Below are 19,520 nucleotides of genomic sequence, written 5' to 3' on the forward strand. Positions count from 1 at the left end.
GACATGCACTGTATGTGCTCACATGTCACACAGAAGCAGGAGCTGAGCCATTGAAGCCCATCTGGCCATGTGTCGCTCCCTACCATATATTCCCTCCTCTAGGCCCTGGTCAGGCCACCCAAGCTGCCTTCCTCCTTTCTTCCTCCCCATCAACCACCCTTTGCCAGTCTCTCTTGATGTGTCTGTCTTTCTGAAACCCTCTAGTTGCCCATCGATGAGGCCCTGCAGTCCCTCAGCCCCTTTATTGTGGGGGTCATTTGTACTGGTAAAGGTCAAACCTGCAGAAACCAGACGTGCCCTGCAGCTGGCCCATACCCCTTTCCCTGCACCAGCTGGGTCAGACCCTCCGCAGCCCTCCAGGAGTTCTCAGGCAAGTCCCCATGATCTGCATGTTTCCCAGTGAGTGGCTGAACCCAAGTGTTTACATGACAGCACAGCCCAACCAGTCAGCTTCAGTGTTAAGGACCATGGCTGAGCTGTGGACCATCACTGTGGACTGGGGAGGGGTCCCTTGGGACTGGAGCAGTAGCTCCCTCTGATTTGAGTAGCTGTCCACACCATGTTACGCCCACTGTCTCATTCTGGGGCTGAGTCCCAGGAAGGGTGGGGCCTAGGGCAGGGCCCTGCTCTTAACTTCATCCTGAGGGTATCACCTGAGTCCTGCTCTCATGTGCACTAGCTGCATGCTGGTGGACATGGAGAGAGCAGGCGAGACCTGGGCACCATTGTCCCTGCCGTGGGTCCCATGAGGATGCTGGGAGCTCAAAGGAGCCACTGTGAGGCCCACCCATATGCACCATCTGCCATTCCCTGAGCCTGCGTTTGGACTCTGTCTCCACCGTCACCATCCACTGCCACCCCCTTGAACATTCTGCCAGCTCCAGACTCCCTCAAACCCCTCTTTCCACCTCCACCAACTGCCCCCAACCTGGAGTCCTCGGCCAGATGAACCCCCTTGGGAGCCTTAGCCCTGTGCTGTCCTGTTCTGTACTCTGCCACAGCACACCAGAGCCCTTCCCAGCTCATCCTGACCCCAAGAAAGGAGCTCCTGGCCCTAGATCCTTTACCACTGTCAGCTGTCCCAGGACTTAACCCTGGATAAGACCTGTCTGCTGGTGGTGTCCAGCTCCTCAGGGGATCCCCTCAAAGCTGGGGGCTCAATATTGTGACCCAGCAGCTTGGGTGGGGCCAGTGTGAAATGCGAGAGCAAGTTCAAGGGGCTACTCAAGCAGCCACTTTGTCCTGTGGCTCTGGGTCCAGCTTGGCTTACTCTGAGCCCCTTCCCTTACATGTGTGGCCCTTGTTAATCCCTGTGCCAGGCTTCCCCTAGCTCCTGGGTCCTCTGGCCTTGGCAGTGGCCTCCTTAACAGCCTCTGGGCCCCCAGGGACATGCCTTAGTCCTGGCCTCTTTCAGGGATTTGAGGCTCACACCTGCTCCTTGTAGCCCTGCAGCTGTTCCTTGTGCAACCTTGTGTTCAGCAGATGTGGGTTGGGCCTGGGGCAGGAAGCTGGGCTCTCAGATGGTCTTCATGGAGGGCCTTGACCAAGTGGTGCCCAATCCCAGGAGCATTTGGACAGGCCAAGGTCTGTCACAGAGATAATGTTCTGCAACACCCAGGAATGATGCTGTGTCGTGCCCTTGCTGAGAAGACCTGGTCTTGAGATACCTGGAAAGGTCTCACCAAGTGGCCTTGGGGGTGCAGGTCACGGCTGTGTGGCCAATTCCCAAAGGTTATAGAGTGTCTGCTTTCTGTGGCTGAAGTCCCAGAGTCTTTCAGGTAGAGGGAGACACAAGATCTGTGCGCAGCAAATCCATGCTGGCGCCTTTGAAGGCTGAGAGGGCAATGTGTAAGTGGTTTTGTATGTTCAACAGACTAATGAGAACACAGAGGAAATGTTGGCAGGTAGAGATAGAGCTGGCACACTCTTGGGAGTCTGAGGCAGATCAAAAGGGCAGTTCCCCCTGCTCTTCCTCCTGTTGTTCTCATACATTTTCTCACAAGATGGCCTGGCCTTCAGCCCCTGGGGCAAGCCTGACCTGAAGTCCTCCTCTTAGCAGGGGCTGCAAGGACACTGCTCTTGCTTCCACTAGGGGGTCAGGCAGGTTATGGAGCAGTCTGGGGCATGTACTGAGAGAGGGACAGCGATCCTTCACATTGGACATTGGTGAAACACACACATACATGAAAATACTTAACAACTGGTGCAGGAATAGTCACCATCCAGCCATGCCTGACCTGACCCTCTGAGGGGACCCTGGTGTAGACCCATCAGCGGCACTGCCTGCTCCCTCCTCAGCTGTCAGGAGTGGCTTGGGGGTGGCGATATCTAAAGGGGCTGGTTGCCATGGCTACCATAGGGTTCCGGAGCCCGTCATCTGGTCCCTGCCTCAGCCAATCGGTGGTGGGAGCCCGAGCTGCAGCCTAGAGTCACGCTTCCTCCCAGCCACACAGTGTCCAAGAGCAGGACTCGCTTCCTGGAGTGGCTGAAAGTGCTCAGACGGACGGCCAAGCCCATCATGGCGGACTGCGGGATGGTGGGGCGCCAGCAGGCACACAGAGCCAGGCAGGTGAGGTAAGCCGGGTGGGCGGGCAGGCGGACAAATGGACGGATGGATGGACAGGCAGACAGGTGGACATGCTCCCTGCTGCCCTTTGTTCTTATGGCAGGGCCCCTGCCCTCTGCACCCTACATGCACATACACACATACCCGCACTCTCACCCCGAGACCCTCTCCCCAAATGTCCCAAGGAAGGGTCACAGGAAGAGAGACAAAGGAAACAGCATGAGGCAGAATGAATCCACCGCACCATGGTCCCGAAAATCGCTCTCAATGTCTTTCACATTAGATTTCACATGGAGGCAGCATCAAAGACCCCCAACAGGCCAGGAGGCCCTTGGCATAAGGGCCTCCTGCCCCTCTCCGAGCCTCCACTCCCAGGGCTAGGTGACAAGCCATGTCAAGTCAGTGAGATTTAAGGGACATTTTTTTTTTTTTAGAAGAAAAATAAAAGCGAAAAAGAAGCAAAAAAAAAAAAAGGGAAAAAACATCCACCTATAATGGGGAGCGGCCAGCCCAAGATGGATCAGAGGCGCCAAATCCCATTACTCGGGACTTCAGAGGACAGGCCCCAAAAAGACAGCAGCGATTAAGAGCTTGTAAATGGAGTGTCCTTTGGAGATCAAAGAGGGATACGCTTGTGTGTGTGTGCGTGTGTGTGTGTAGAAACGTACAGCGGGGCGACTGCAGTGGGGCCGTGCGCCACAGCATGGTGAAGCCTGGAGTGTCACCTGCCTGCCACAGGCACCCTCCATATTGCTGTGTCCTTGATGCCGTGTGGATGTGTGGACACGCCCGGAGGGGGTGGCCAGACTGGGTGTAGGTGAGGCCTGGTCTGTACCACCCACACCTGGCCTCATGCAGCCAGCTTTCTAGAAGGCAGTTCTGGCTGGGCCTTCTTCCCCACCTGGGCCTCCAGCATCTCTTAGGGTCTGGTTCCGTCCCCAAGTTCAGCCCAGATGGGTCTGGCAGGAGCCAAGAGCACAGGTCCAGCTGCAGATAGAGCTGGGTGTGAGGATGGGTAGTGACTGCCTCTAATGACCTCAACTGCCATCCCCCTGCCCGCAGAAGCCAAGAGCTCCCAGATGGCCTGGCGAGTGAGTCTAGAGGTTCAAAGCCTCTGTCGGCATGATTGTTAGGTTATTAGGTAAACTCTGAGAAGCAAATCTTTTAATCCACTGTGGCTAATCCAGTGCACTTTTGTTTGCCAGGACAGATTCTTCAGCAACAAAGGGGCCAGGGGCAACTCCAGCATACATAATCACATACTTATAACTTGGCCATGGCCACGCAGGGCTCCTAGGCAGCAGAGAGAGACATCACAGGACAGCAAAGTGCAGGGTGGGCAGCAGAGGGGTCAGGGGCATGTGGAGGCTGACCTGGAGGGCATGTGCTGTGGGTGAGAGCAGCTGGCTTGTCTCCCATCACAAAATCACCTAGCTATCAGCTCAAGACGTTGCCCCTGGTCCTTGAGACTGTGCAGGCTTGGGGGAGTGGGGAGACTGAATGAGATGCATCATCAGGTGAGGGAGAAAAAGGTAACCTGCAGAGGGGTGTGAGAGCTCCCAGCACTGGGGGAGGACTTTGGAGATGGAGTGTCCAGGACAGGAAAGGGCATTCCAAGTGAGAGAACAGTGAGGACAGAGGAAAGTTCACCCAGTGAAAGTGCCAGTGTGGCAGGAGCGAAGGCATGCCTTAGACCAGAGGGGAAGTGGCCTGGGGCCAACTGGGAAGGTAGGACTTCATCTGCTATATGTTGTCCTGTCCTAATGGTTTCTGCTCTCCCTATGTCCTCTGCATGGACAACTCACCGGCAGACATGACACAGCCCCCCACATCACTGAGGGACACCATGAAGCAGACTTCCAGAAGTCTGGCTGAAGCCCCTCAGGAGCAAGTCCCCTCCACTGGGACACCACCTTTCCTAGAAAATTAGTGCTGGGGTTGGGGGAGGCCAGCAGCCCTTCCTTCTGCTTGTGACATGTCTAAGAGTCACAAGGTGGGCCACAGCCATCTTTGGGCTCCATCCCATGGCCCAGGCCCACTCACAGGGAGTTTCACAGGGACCTTTGAGGCAAGTGGGGCTGGGTCAGGGCCCTCACTTTGTTGAGGAGGATACTCTGGCTCAAAGAGGTACGCATCTTGCCCAGAGCCACCAGCTGGCCCAAGACACAGGCAGGCCGGCAGGTCTCCAGGGAGGCAGGAGCTGGCCAACGCTGGTCACACTGTCAATGTCCCTGAGGCTCCCAAGTTGGGGAGGCACTGGGTTGGTGGTGGGCAGACTGCTCTCCCCTCCTCTTTCCGAGGTCCCAGTGGCAGGCAGGGACCTTGAGCCCTCAACACTCACCCTCCAGCACTGAAACTACTTGATCATCTCCTGGACCCCTGAACACATCCCTGGGGTCAGAGTCCTCCAGAAAGGCAGTACAGGAAGGAGTCCCTGCTGTGCCACTCAGCCTGGAGTGACAGGACCCCTCTCAGGACACTGAGGGTGAGACCTGAGTTGGGGGATAAGTGGAGAGGCTCACATACCTGCTGCCATGCCACTACTTTCCTGTTGGTCTTGGAGCCTGAACTTTTTCTCATGGTGTCCCTCAGTGATGTGGGGGGCTGTGTCATGTCTGCCGGTGAGTTGTCCATGCAGAGGACATAGGGAGAGCAGAAACCATTAGGACAGGACAACATATAGCAGCAGGGTTAGAAGAGGACAGTCATGCCAAGTATCGTGTATGCAGCATTGGACACTGAGTTGACATGAAACCAGCTTGTTTGAGGCAAAGCCCTATTCTTGTCCCCATAATTCCCCAGCCTGGCACTGGGGTAACGATCACTCCTGGGACATCTGCCTCTGGCAGTTTCAGCTGAAAGGCAGGCAAGAGAATTTTAAACAGCAAGAGGGATGTAAAATGTCATCCTGGACAATGCATCTGCCCCCCAGATATGAGGGTGAGAGGAGCCAAACACAGGAGAAGAGAGGCAGGGGGCACTGCCCGATATGGGGTTGGGGCTCAGGGGGACCTCAGCTTAAGTGCCCAAAGGTTGGCCCAGGAAGCTTGAGATGACACCGTCTCAGTCCTGGGGCCCAAATCGGGATGACTGCAGCAGTTACAGGACGGCCTGCCACCCTTCCTGCCAGTGCCCAATGGGTCAGCTCTGTCCTATCTCCTAGGATCTTCACTCCTGCCAGTCTTGCTCTGATCATTGCAAGGTGTCACCTGTTGCAGAGCTTTGTGGTCTCCATACGATCATAATAGTGATATCATGTAGAACTTCTTCCTGAATGCATAAGAAAAAGAATGGAACCTACCTCTAACTCTGCTTTCCAGACATAATCTGTTATTAATACCCTGAGATGGTTAATTAGTTCTCTTGCCTTTATGTGCATATGTTCTATATTCACAAATATGGGCGCCTTGTGTGTGCAGTCTTCTGGTTTTTCTCCTTGGTGTTCTATCTCGCGGCCCTGGTGCAATGGCTCCACATCCTTTGTTGGGCTTGGGATGAGGGCTCAAACAGTACCTGGTCCCCCCTACCCACCCAGCTCAGAACTGACGAAAAAGGGATTCTTAGGGAGGAGAGATGGATCCCAGGGCTAAGCTTATGGTTGGTAAGGCGGCTGGCCAGTGCTTCTGGAGCTGTACCTCCAAAGGGAAGTCCATTCCTCTCTCCTCAGAACTGGATGAGCCAAGTCCTTCCTCCCCCTACCTGCCCACCTGCTCTCACCTCCCACACCTGTGGTCTGAGCAGAGGGTTCAGGGAATGGACAGCCAGAAGAGGGCTCAGTTTGAGGCTCCTGTTGCCCTATGGAGGTCTGAATGAGTGCACTTCCTCCTCCCCTCTCCTCTCAGGAGAATGATGGGGATCTGCCAGTATTCCATCTCTGCAGCTAGTCCTCTACTTCTGGTTTTCACCATCCTGCAGTAGCCATGCCCCCACATCTTCAACATACTTCCTTGGTATATCTGGGATGATGCCTTTAGAATCCTGTTTATAAGCTGCCTTCCTCAGCCAAGTGCATGAACACATAAAGCTTCAAAGACCACTTTATTTCAAAGTATTTCTTATATGTCTAAATTTAAGAAAAGAATTTCACTTCTGTTAAGTTTTTTGTTTAGCTCCTGGGAAGTTTGAACAAATGTCATCAATGGTTAATAAAATCAGAGTCTCTAGTGGCAAATCCCTGCTCCTGGGGAAGGGGGGTTCATTTGAAAGGACCTCTGTAATTGAAAAGTTTACCTATTCAGAAGTGAGATTCCTGCAGACGTATTATATCTGGTCTCAGCTCTGGGTGGCTGATGCAATCCCCCTGCCGGGTTACCCCTGCTTCATTCACTGCAGACCCCCCAGTGCTGCCCTCTCTCTCTTCAGTTTCCCCCTAGCTTCTTCTTCTGGTCTCCTCTACCTCCACTCTGCTTGGACAATTTCACCTCCATGCCCACAGCCATAACCCACCATAGAGCACTGTTGCATTTCCTCCAGGCTTTCTGACTATCTTCCTGTCCCTGCAGGACGGGGGCCCTAAGGAACTGGAGGCCCAAGGGCCCTGTTCTGGTCCTAGGGCCTGGGGACGTCTGCCACCATGGGCCAGGAAGAGGATAAATGTGCACACAACCCCAGGAGCCTGGCATGGCCACAACAGCAGCTCTGCAGAACCAAGGCAAGCATTGGGGCCCATGTCTGGGAGTTGGGTGGCAGCCTGAGGGCCAATGTCCGGGAGGTGCTGCTATCTGTCTGGTCCACCCTGAACTCCTGTATGCCAAAGAGACCCTGCTGTGCCATGAAGGTCACCCACGCTTTCTCTTCTAAGCCTCTGAGGCTCAACAGGAGAGAAGAGGGGCTGCAGGGACATCTTCCATGCCCAGTACTGTGGGTCCTGGGGTCATCCTAGTGAGTGAGAGACACCTGCCACCAGGACCCTAGTGGGGCCAGTGTGGGTTTAGATGTGCAGCTCCTGTAACGTGCTGTCCTCATCCACTGCCTCAGCCCCTGCTCAACCTGCCCCTAGGCCTAACGATGGCTCTAGGAGATAGCCTAGTTCCTCAGCAGGCTGGGGATGCTTCCGGTGGCCCATCCCCATCCCTCACTGCTCCGCGTTCCTACAAAATCCTGGGCACTGGATGCTATGCTGAGTCCTGGGAGAGGCAGGCGCTACTTGCGGGCAGTTGGGTGGGAGGTTGGCATAGACTTCTGCCCCTGCCTGGGAGATACATAGGATGAGGGTGAGCAACAAGGGTAAGCAGTTTCCAGAAGACGCAGTGACATTAGAGGTGACCTGGAGGCAGTGTAGTAGAAACGTGAAGTGGGCAAATGACCAGAGGTACTCAGGGGAGGGTGGCATGGAAGAGACACTAGTGAAGGGTCTTGAAGGGCTGTGTGCACCAGAGGGCAAGCTAAGTGAGGTCTGTTGGGGGAGGTGTGGATGGATGAGGTATTGGGGAGTCCTGGGGCAGGAGGAGGTGAGCAGGTCCCTATGCGGCCTAAGTGGCAGCTTCATTGTATAATGGCAATGCAGTTGTTCCCTGAAGGTTACCAGGTGGCAGAAGCAGTTCCTTATGGGCAGTAATCAATTCCTGGTGCCAACATCCTTCCCTCAAGGAGGGGATGATGGTCGCTGTGCAACACAGAGTTGGCCCGCTGGGCTTGCTAGTCAGGCAAAGGGCTGCCCATGGTGACAGTGATGGGGAAAGGGATGATGGGTGCAGGAATCAGGACACGCCGAAGCCCTTGTTCTTAGGCTGGCCTGGGCAAGTGAGACCCGCAGGCAGTGGTAGGAAGGGGAGCACTTGTCGGGATCCTGGATGGTGGGTGGGAGAAACTGAGGCATGTGGGCCCATCCAAGGTAGAGCCTCAGCCAGCCTCAGCCCACAGCTCTTGGGAGGCTAGGCCTCCTGACCAAGTGACGGCTAGCATTTACTGGATGCCTTACTGCCTACTGTGTTCCCTGGCTCTGTCTGAGGGAGGGCAGAGCCCCAGACCACCTCCTCAGCTTCCTGGCCAGACAGGGCGGGGGGGCAGTAAGCATGGAGAAGGAGGAGATACAAGCTGTATATCACCAAGGGTCCAGCTCCCGGTCATCCTGGCTCTGCCCTCCAATTGCCCTGGTCACCCCGCCTACCCGGGCACGAGCTACTGGACCTGAGGACCTGTGGGTGCCCACCTCAGTAACCCAAGGTTGGTGGACACCCGTATGGGCAGCAAAAAAGGGCTGCAACCTGGCAGGCGCCTCGCGGTGTCCACATCGGGGGCCGGTCATCCTCTTGGTACACCGGCCCAGGCCTTCCTGGTGACCACACCCTTTCAACCCCCGCTGGGGGCGTCCTCCTACGTTACTCTCCCGGATTCCACAGCCCAAAGGGACCAGGCACTTTCCCGCTGCCTCCTTTCACGTCCCTTTCCACTGCTGCGTTGCTCCGCCCACGCCCTGCTCACGTGGACGTATTTAACCAAGTCCCTCATTCCGGCCCCGCCTCCCGTCCCAGGTCCGTCTTAACGGTTTTAGCCCCGCCTCAAAACTCGGGGACAACCCTTACGCCCTGGCCCCACCCCCACAGTCGAGGCCCCACCTCCGTGCTCTTAGCCTTTCCCACGCTCCGGCTCTGTCTCGCGCTGTCGGTCTGGATTTCACTTTCTCGGCCCCGCCCCACGCTCTCGGTCCCACCCCCACGTTCTTGGCCTCGAGCACGTGCCCTGGCCCCACCTCCACGTTCGAAGCTCCACCCCCACATTCTAGGACACTCCTCCACTCTCCTAGCTTTATGCCTGCCTTCTGACTCCGTCTCACGCTCCTGGCCCAGTTCTCACTCTCGGTCCCACCTTCACGTTCCTGGCCTGGCCTCCAAGTTCTCGTCTTACTCCTAGTGTCGGCCCCGCCCCACGCTCTCGGTTCCACCCCACGCTCCAGGCCCCGCCCCACGCTCCGGCCCATCCCTCGCTCTGGGTCCCGCCCCTAGCCCCGGCCCCGCCCCCGCACTTCCGGGTGGCGCCGGCGGGGGCGCTCGGGCCTGGGCTTCGGCACTGTGGTCTTGGGTTCCCCGCTCCGGTAAGCGATCGGGGCCGTTGCCGCAGGACTGGCCGCAGTCCGGCCAGGCCCGTGTCCCCGCGGAGCAAGCCAGTGAGAGCGGGCGTCCAGCCTCAGCGGTGCCCCCGCGGCCTGCCTGCGCCCGCCTCCGGGCTGCCGCGCCGCCGCTGCCGCGATGGGGGCCGCTCCGGGCCGCGCCCCCGCCCTGTCCCGCCCGCGGCGCCGCCACTGAGCGCATGGGCCGCGCCGCGCCGCGCGACTCCCGGAGCCGGGCCCTGGGCCCCGCCGCCGCCGCGCGCGGGTGAGTAGTGCGGGTCGGTGGCGCATTCCTGAGGGGCGCGGGCCAGTGCAGCCGTCTTTTGTAGGCCGCGTAGGCCGGCCCGGGCGTGGGACCCGGAAGAGGGGCTTGGCGGGTGCGGGCCGGGAGCGTGTGAAGGGAGGCTGTGTGGGCTTTGAGGGAGTGTGAAGGTACGGTATGAAGGACGGGAGCGGGTAAGGAGAGGCTGTGTGAGCAGGCTGTGCGGACTCGGAGGGCGTGTGAGGGCAGGCTGTGTTGGTCGGGAGTGTGTGGAGAGGAGGCTGTTAGGGCCGGGAGCGGGTGAGGGGAGGCATGCTGTAGTTCTCAGGCTGTGCATGAAGGGTGTGCAGACTGCGGTGATGTAGGAGAAAGGTGTGTGTAGCCTAGGCTGTGAAGGCAGGTTTGTCAGAAGGGTGTGCTAGCAGGGGATAGGGAAGGTAAGGGCTGTTGACATTGAGGAGAAGAGTGCTGGATTTGGTTCAGAAAGGACAGGCTCTTGCTCTATGTGTGTGGAAAGGTGTAAGAAAGACCCCGGATTCAGAGAATAGGTGGGGGTTCCTTCTGGAGGAGGCTGGGGACTGCAGCTGATGTGTTTGGATGATGCTGGGTGAGTGCTGTGGTTTGCGGGCTTTGGGTATGTTTCAGGGTGTGGGTGATGTGCATAGTAGCTGCTGGGGTGAGACAATGTGTACAGGGATTCTGGAGAGAGGCTGGACAGCGAAGTGTCCCTTTCCCCTATCCCCAGCAAAAAGTAGGAAGGAATAAGTTTGAAAACTAAAGAGGTCACTCCCTCTGAGGCAGAGGTGATTTAGGCTGGGTCCGGGCTGCTGTTTGTCTTAACTGAGGGGCTGTACTCTTTCAGGTTGATGCTTTGTCCCCCCAGACTCTCTCTTGTGTGAGGGTCATAGATTGTACCTCCACACCACGTTTTGTAACTCAGTCTCCATGAAACCAGAGCTGTACAGCCAGGTCAGTGAAACTTAGTTCAGCACTGAGGACAGTAGAGAAAAATAAATAAGTTCTCCCGGGACTTTTGTCAGTTCATCTCTCAAATTTATTGAGTTCTTACAGTACATCTCAGTCCCTCTCTTTTGCTTGCATTTATGTTCTCTGCTTCTCAGGAAGAGTCTCAAGCATACTTGGACCCGCAGGCCCTGTTTTAGAGAACACAGTCTAAACCTGATCTCCCAAGATAGCAGTTTCAGTTGTTGTTGTTGTTGTTTTTAAGATTTAATTTACTATTTTTAGAGAGCGGGGAAAGGAGGGAGAAAGAGCGGGAGAGAAACATGATGTGTGAAAGAAACAGTAATCAGTTGCCCCTCTCACACCTGGAACTGGGGACCTGGCCAGCAACTCAGGAATGTGCCCTCACCAGGAATCGAACTGGTGACCTTTAGGTTCTCAGGCCAGCACTCAATCCACTCAGCCACACTGGCCAAGGCTCGGGTTCCCTTTTAAGAACTTCTGTTCAGGAACAAGGATGGGAAAACATTTAAAAAATACAGTGTTCCTGTTTGTTTTTTAGCAGGTGGTATTGTTTCTTTGATTTTTAGTTTCAGAAAAGCTAAATGGACTTTTTTTTTTATATTGGTTATTTAGAATTTAAATGGTGGGGGAATGGATTATATGTAAAATGATAGCCCTTAACTTTTCAAGAGTTAAATTAATTGACAGTTGGGAAAATGTTAGGGTCATGCTGTATTACTTCCACGTTCCACAAAAACAAGGTCAAAGCTATATTTGAGATAAATAAATATATATATAGATATATCTCTATATATCTATATATCTATAGCATCAAGCTGGCTGCCATGGTACTCAGAGGGTATGTCTTGGCAGTGACCAAAGGAGACTTTAAATATGGTATTAGAGTTGTAGATTCCTTTTATGGAATCCTTTTATTGATGGTGGTTACCTGCTTCAGTGCTTGTGGCCATTTGACTCCAACCTGAGTTAATACAATCACTTTATGTGTAGTATTACATGCGTATACACTAAATGCTTGGTATGCTTCTCCGGAAACCTGGTGGTTGTGGGAATTGGAGGACATTTCAGTAATATCAGTAATTTGCGGAGATGTTCATGTACGTCCAGAGACACCAAAAGTCTCTGTCAGTTCACAGCCAAAAATAGATGTGAATGATGAGAAATGATTCTTTTGAGCAATGAAAAATAGTTTCAAATGATTAGGGGGACTTGTTAACATGTGAATTAAAATGTTAGTCTTTTAAGACAGCCCAGTTTGGTAATAAAAGGCTAGATCTTGAATTTACTGCTCTTTCTATCGCATAGTAGTTCATCTGTAAAGAGATAACATTTGGCATCTGGGGCAAGTGTCATTTTCCTTTATGCTAATTAATTAAATATTTTTGATGTCCATTACTTGCCAGACATTGTGTTAGGTGCTGTGAATCCTGCAGAAAATGTTTAAGGCTGATACAAATAATTTAATAGCAGTTGTAAGCACCTTGAGAGAAAGTGACAATGATCATAATTAGCTTCCCATTCAAAAACAGTGGCTTGGTTCTTTCTCTCTTTTTAAAGAGTTTTTTTATTTATTTTTTTGGTTGGGGAGGGAGAGGGATAGACAGGAGAAACACTGATGTGCCCTAGAAATATCGATCAGTTACCTCCTGCTCACCCCCAACTGGGGACCTGGGCTGCAACTCAGGCATATGTCCTGACTAGGAACTGAAGCACAACATTTTGGTTTGCAGGCTGGCAATCCACCCACTTGAACTGCACCAGCCAGGGTTTTTTTGTTTTTTTGTTTTTTTCCCCCTCCAATTGATTTGAGAGAGAGAGAGGAAGGGGGAGAGAGAGAAAAAGAAAGAGGGAAACATGGATTTGTTGTTTTACTTATTTATGCATTCATTGGTTGATTCTTGTATGTTCTCTGACCTGGGATCAAACCCACAACCTTGGTATATCAGGACAGCACTCTAACCAACTGAGCTACCTGGGCAGGGATGACTTGGTTTTTTTCTTAAGGTCAGTGAACTACAGAGTATCTCTAAGGGTAAATCTCAGGGGACCAGGTGCAGGCTCTCTTTCCCCTCGGACAAGAGGACATTAGACATCCACAGGCTGGTGTGGAGCTGAGACACCACAGGTACTCAGTCCATGTTGATGGTGCTCAAAGAAAGCAACTTTGCAGTTGAAGTGGTCCATGAGCAGCAGGCTGCCATAACCCATAATCCATGAGCCTTGACTTTAGGACAGGCTGTTCCTGCTGAGGTTGAAATTATAGCCTACCCAGTAGTTTTCATAAAAAGTCATTAGATGCAGAAATGTCATTTGGTGCACATAATTGTGACCCAGGCTCCATTCTGGATGCTTTTCACGTCTACCTGTCAGCAGCTGCTGGCAGGTGAAGTGTGTGCAGTGTGAGAATGCAAGTGTTGGGGGTGGACTTACATGTAGACCAGGGCCCAGAGTGTGGAGTGATGGCCAAGGAGAGCTTCACTTTGTGTTGGTACCAGATTTTAGTTTGTACCAGATTTATTTTGCTTCTGCCTTGTTCAGTGCTCCAGGCCTTTTGGACCTGAACTGCTTCTCTCCAGCCCACTTCTAGGCAGACCACTTCCATCGTGGCAGGCTGTGTTGCAGTCACTCTCTTGTCCAGGTTGGGTGGCATAGCTAGAGCTTGTGGGCCCTAAGAGCTCCTGTAGGATGTGGCAGAGAGAGCTGAAGACTGGCAGAGTGCTGATCGAGGACAATCTTCCCTCATACCCAAGGCAGGCTTGCAGTAGCAGCAATAAAAAACCCAGGGTTCCATAAACTCTAAGAGGGTAGGTGGTTTGATTTTCAGCTTATGGAGTTAAATCACGTGAAGCTATATGCTCCCTTAACTAAAAGTTATTATATTAGGTTTCATTTTTTTATACCATCTCTGTTCCTCATGGCCATTTGCCATCAGTGCAACACTTCCCTTATAAAAGCAAGGTTTTAAAGGTCAAGTGCAGTTTTCTGATGGGAGCATTTTTAAGATTGTCCACATTGGTGACATGAGAAGGGTTCTGTACATGTGCGTGTGGGTAGTGTTCTTTGATCACTTGTTTGAAGATGCTGAAGGTGACCCACAATTAACAGCTTTTTTAGGCATGTGTTGAAGGTCTGAGAAACAACTAACTGTGTTTACACCCGTTGTGGGGCATATTAAGTATGAAGTGGTGGGGTAGGCAGAAAGCACAGTGACTGTTGGCCTGGAGAATGTGGGGAGCAGACACAACCAGTGGTGTGTGATGTGCCATCCTTTCGATATCTGAGTCTCATAGTAATCCCTGGGAGCAGGTAGGGTGGTCATTTTTATCTCATGTAAGGCATTGGCTTTCACCCAAGTTTATAGAACTAGAGGACTAGAAGCACCTTTCTTTCCTGCAGTCCTCCTGTCTTCCTGGAGCTTGCAGAGAAGGACTGGTCATTCAGCTTTGTAGCCAAGATGGGAGGTCCCCAGGCTGCTGGTCTCTGTGATGTTTTCAGAGAATGGCACTTGAGGGGTGTGGTGCTCTCCATGTTCTGGGCAAAGATTTCTTAGTGCCGGAGGCATTCCTGTAGTTGTAAAAGTTTCCAGAAATTGTTTTATTATAGCACAAACCTTGTGATGAAAGATTACAAATTTAAACTGAATTTCTGGCTTTAAGTTTGAGTGGGAGGGCATCATTGCGAGTCTTGTCTTGAGAAAAACCTCTGTGGTCATGTTTCCATGGACCCACCTTTCCTAATCCTTGTCCTCTTAATGGTTTCAACAGGACAGATTGATTCACTTTGGAGCTATAAGTACTGATGTATTAGGGTGCAGCGCTCATTGTTCATTGACGCAGATTCTCAAAATGAATATTCAAGAGCAGGGTTTCTCCTTGGACCTCGGAGCAAGTTTCACTGAAGATGCCCCCAGACCCCCAGTGCCTGGTGAGGAGGGTGAACTGGTGTCCACAGACCCCAGGCCCATCAGCCACAGCTTCTGCTCTGGGAAAGGTGTCGGGATTAAAGGCGAGACTTCAACAGCCACTCCGAGGCGCTCAGATCTGGACCTGGGGTACGAGCCTGAGGGTAGTGCTTCACCCACCCCACCATACTTGAAGTGGGCTGAGTCACTGCACTCCTTACTAGATGATCAAGACGGGATAAACCTGTTTAGGACTTTCCTGAAGCAGGAGGACTGTGCTGACCTGCTGGACTTCTGGTTTGCCTGTAGTGGCTTCAGGAAACTGGAGCCCTGTGACTCGAATGAGGAGAAGAGGCTGAAGCTGGCCAAAGCCATTTACCGAAAGTACATCCTCGATAACAATGGCATTGTGTCCAGGCAAACCAAGCCAGCCACCAAGAGTTTCATAAAGGACTGCATTATGAAGCAGCTGATTGATCCTGCCATGTTTGACCAGGCTCAGACAGAAATCCAATCCACCATGGAGGAGAACACCTACCCCTCGTTCCTCAAGTCTGATATTTATTTGGAATACACGAGGACAGGCTCAGAGAGCCCAAAGCTCTGTAGTGACCAGAGCTCTGGGTCAGGGACAGGGAAGGGCATACCTGGATATCTGCCCACTTTGAATGAAGACGAGGAATGGAAATGTGACCAAGATATAGATGAAGATGATGGCAGAGATCCTGCTCCCCCTGGCAGGCTGACACAGAAGCTGCTCCTGGAGACAGCCGCCCCACGGGCCTCCTCAAGTAGACGGTACAGCGAAGGCAGAGAATTCAGGTGAGTCAGACACAAGGAGCCTGTTTCTGTGCTCACCTCTGAGAGCTGGAGAATTATCAAGGAAAGTCGTTGGTAAGGAATGATCTTGTCTTTCAAACCCTATCGGGTATACTTCTGCTGCTATGGGTGAGTTGTGGTTTTAGTTCTTATTTGTTACACCTTCACACTTGTCATTAGATGTTTTTAATATTTGTATGTGAGGATACTTTAATCAAGAACAGGCTAAAATATATGGCTTTGTAAGTCATTAGGGATATTGGAGTTTTTAGAAGTTGTGGCATTAACATTTGACCCATTAGCAGTAAAATTTGTATCCTCTTGCAATAGAAGGTGGATTTACCTGGTAGACATAATCCTTTTGGCTTAATAAAGGGAGGCATGGACATTTAAATGCATCAATACTTAAAGAATTCTGGATCATTGTATTTTATAAGTTTCCAAAGATTCTTCCTAGAGGTTGGGAAGTGGTGGTGAGGAGGCTGCCTTGCAGAAATTTTTCTGAGCACTTGGGGAACTTCTGTGGCTGTGGTTACATTTCTAGGATTGGACCTTTTTCACCTGCCAACAAAATGAGTTAGTGCTATTGTATAGTCAGTTGCCAGCAGCCCAGGGCATTCTGAAGTGACTGCACCTTTTGCACAGAGGCACAGAAGCCACTTTGGAGGCGTGAAGTGGTACTACGAAGAAAGTGTTAAGACTTAGGAAACGTGTTTCTTCATTCTCTTTCCTTGGTAATTCCTTTTGAGGTTACTGGAGGTGTATTTAGTTGTGGTTGGAACCTGTTGCTGATATTAGTAGATATTAGCAGTGTTCTTCTGTTTCCCACTCAGTTCCCTATCACAGGTTGGTTCTGGGGACTTCTGCTTGTGAAACTGAAAGTCTGGAATTCGTGTGACCCTGCTAATTTGATCAGGAGTCTGAAAACACATCTCCAGGTGTTGGGACTCTCCCATGGAGTTATTAAAAACCTGGATCATTTATCCAAGCTTACGGTGGTAGAGAAATTGGCTACTCGCTAATTAATAAACACAGGTTCAAACATTTCTGAGGTTTAACCATCCTTTCAGTGATGTGATTCAGGATACACTGTTTGAGGTAATTTTTGTGTGCCTTTTTGCTCACTACTTTAGCTAAATGCTGTTGATTTAGCAAGTTTTTTATTTCACTTTTTTAATTCATTTGGAATTTTTATAGGAGTTTATTTGAGTCAAAACTGATGACATGCTGGAGAACAAGATCTGAAATGCTCCTGATTTAGCAAGTTTTTTACAATAGAGTGTATTGTAAAATTACCTGTTAATAAGTAAGGCTAGTAATGATACAGTTTTTAAAACCTCATCTAAGAGTTTTTATATTTCAGTAGAACAGTTTTAAGTTGGGATTAAATTTGAGACCTGGACTTCAGGAAAAAAAGTGGAGCTCAATTCTGATTTCTAAAATAAATTCCTGAAGACTGCCCCTCTTCCAACCAGCCCCAGTCTGCACACTTTTTAGTTTTTGAATTTTAAACAGCAGCTTTGCTTTTTCTTTAGTTCTGTTTATATTAAGTAACCCTTGCTATCAAATTGACATAATGCGTTGGCTTCATCTATCTGATAGCGTTCAGCTCTAAGGGCCGTGGCATATTTTGGTTTTTACTTGTCTGTCCTGGAGCTGCTGGTGGCAGAGGGAGCCTAGAGTTCAGGAATCCTGACTGTGATTGAATGTGCTCCCATTTGACGTTGCCTGTGGTAGTTTTGTGGATGGAGAATCTTCGATTTTGGGTCATCATTCCTGAGTACTGACGGGATGGAGTTCGGCACATTTTAATTGTTCTGCAGGGTGTGTAATTAGGATGCACTAGGTTGGAAGTCACAGAAAATACAGCCCATCCTGGCTTAAACAGTGAAGGGGATTGGCTGATGCAGATAAATGAAAAGTCTAGAGGCAAAACCAAACTTCAGATATGGTTTGATCTGGATTCCAGCCATTTTTATTCTCTTTTTCTTTTTTAATTTATTTATTTTTAGAGAGAAGGGAAGGGAGGGAGAAAGAGGGAGAAACGTGTGTGGGAGAAACGTGTGTGAGAGAAACATTGATCAGTTGCCTCTTGCACACCCACAACTGGGGACCTGGCCCTTAACCCAGGCATTTGCCCTGACTGGGAATCGAACCTACAACATTCCAGTTTGCAAGCTGGTGCTTGGTCCACTGAGCCACACAGGCCAGGGCAATTTTTCTTTTAAAGATTTAATTTTCTTTAAAGCAATTTTAGGTTACTAGGAAAATTGAGAGGAAGGTACAGAGGCTTTCCATATACCCCTTGCCTTGAACGTGCACAGCCTCTCCCTTTGTCAACATCTTCCACCAGAGTGGTACATTTGTTGCAACTAATAAACCTGTGTGCACACATCATAATCACCTACAGTCCATAGTTTTCATTAGAGTTCACTTTTGGTGATATACATTTTATGGATTTGGACAAATGTGTAATGACATGCATCCACCATTATGGTATCGTACAGAGTATTTTCAGTGCCCTAAAAAATCCTCTGTGCTCCATCTATTCATCCCTTCCTCCCGTTTAACCCCTGGCAACCACTGATCTTTTTATTGTCTTCATAGTTTTGCCTCTTCCAGAATGTTATATAGTTAGAATCATATGATATGTAGCCTTTTCAAACTAGTTTCTTCCACTTAGTAATGTGCATTTTATTTTCCTCCATGTCTTTTCATGGCCTGATAGCTCTCTATTTTTTTTTTTTAAAGTACTGAATAATAGTATTCCATTGTCTGAGTGTACCACAGTTTATTTATTCATTCACCTATTGAAGGACATCTTGGTTGCTTCAAGATTTTGGCAATTATGAATCGTACTGCTATAAAAATCTATGTGCAGGTTTTTGTATGGATATAAGTTTTCACCTTCTTTGGGTAAATACCTAAAAGGAGTGTATTTGCTGGGTTGCATGGTGGAACATGGTTAGTCTTATAAGAAACTGCCTCATTATTTTCTTTTTTTTAAAAAAGATTTTATTTATTTATTTTTAGAGAGGGGAATGGGAGGGAGAAAGAGGGGGAGAGAAACATCAGTGTGTGGTTGCCTCTTGCACGCCCCCTACTGGGGACCTGGCCTGCAGCCCAGGCAAGTGCCTTAGACTGGGAATCGAACTGGCAACCTTTTGATTTGCAGGTCGGCACTCCGTTCACTGAGCCACACCAGCCAGGGCTATTTCTTAATACTTTATTGCTTCTGCCTTACTATGGCCAGCTCTGTTCTTGGGTTGGCTCCCTTGTGTTGGAGGTGGCTGCCCAATGACCTTGGCTTTGAGCTCCCTTGTTTTATAAACAAATGCTTCCCACAACGTTAAAGGAAGATCTTGCAGTTTGATCTGAGTGACCAGGGAGGCTGTGTGCTGCTGTGTCCTGCCCATCACAGTATAATCGTTGTGCAAGGGACAGACACTGAGCTGCTGAACTTTAACAAAGTAGGGCGACTCTGAAAATTAAGTGGGGGTACCCTTCCCAGATAGCATTACCGTTCCTGAACTGGAAAGAATGGTCTTCTAAAGGAAGATTGGGTTTAACAGGAAAGGGAAAAAGAGAGTGGGTGCTGAATAGGCAAGTTGTGAGAGCCCGCTACACAGAGTAGAAGCGAAGGGGATGCACTTGTCATTGATGTCAAGTGCCTCTCTTAAGTGTTGATTCTGCGTGGAGGAGTGTGTCATGTCCAGGGGGCCATATCTAGGACAGAAAAACTTCAAGGGGCTCACGAACCTGGAGCTCCTGGTTTCATGCGCTCTTTACTGTAAGGCTCTTCCAGTTGTGCTGGCTGGTGTCATTCAGTCTCCCTGTACAAGACATAGGTACTCCTGATAGGAGATCAGGTGTGGGTCCTCATTCGGCTTTACATGCGTACACATGGTGGTTTGTTTTTTTTTTTTTCCTTTTCTTA

The 19,520-nt window shown here is 50.7% G+C and overlaps 1 protein-coding gene across 3 annotated transcripts in view; it reads left to right on the forward strand.

Moving 5' to 3' along the window:
* Positions 1–9,803: 9,803 nt before the first annotated feature.
* AXIN1 (axin 1) overlaps positions 9,804–19,520 on the forward strand; it is a 66,074-nt gene continuing 56,357 nt past the window's right edge. For all 3 annotated transcript variants that reach the window (XM_054586741.1, XM_054586740.1, XM_054586742.1), the window contains exons 1-2: positions 9,804–9,879; positions 14,628–15,586. In XM_054586741.1, coding sequence (XP_054442716.1) covers positions 14,709–15,586 — 878 coding nt within the window. In that variant the 5' untranslated portion in view covers positions 9,804–9,879; positions 14,628–14,708. The remainder of the gene's footprint in view (positions 9,880–14,627; positions 15,587–19,520) is intronic.

This window comes from Pteronotus mesoamericanus, unplaced genomic scaffold, assembly GCF_021234165.1.
Source record: "Pteronotus mesoamericanus isolate MK-2021 breed Mesoamerican mustached bat unplaced genomic scaffold, CSHL_Meso_final contig_947, whole genome shotgun sequence".
In the NCBI taxonomy this organism is placed as follows: Eukaryota; Metazoa; Chordata; class Mammalia; order Chiroptera; family Mormoopidae; genus Pteronotus; species Pteronotus mesoamericanus.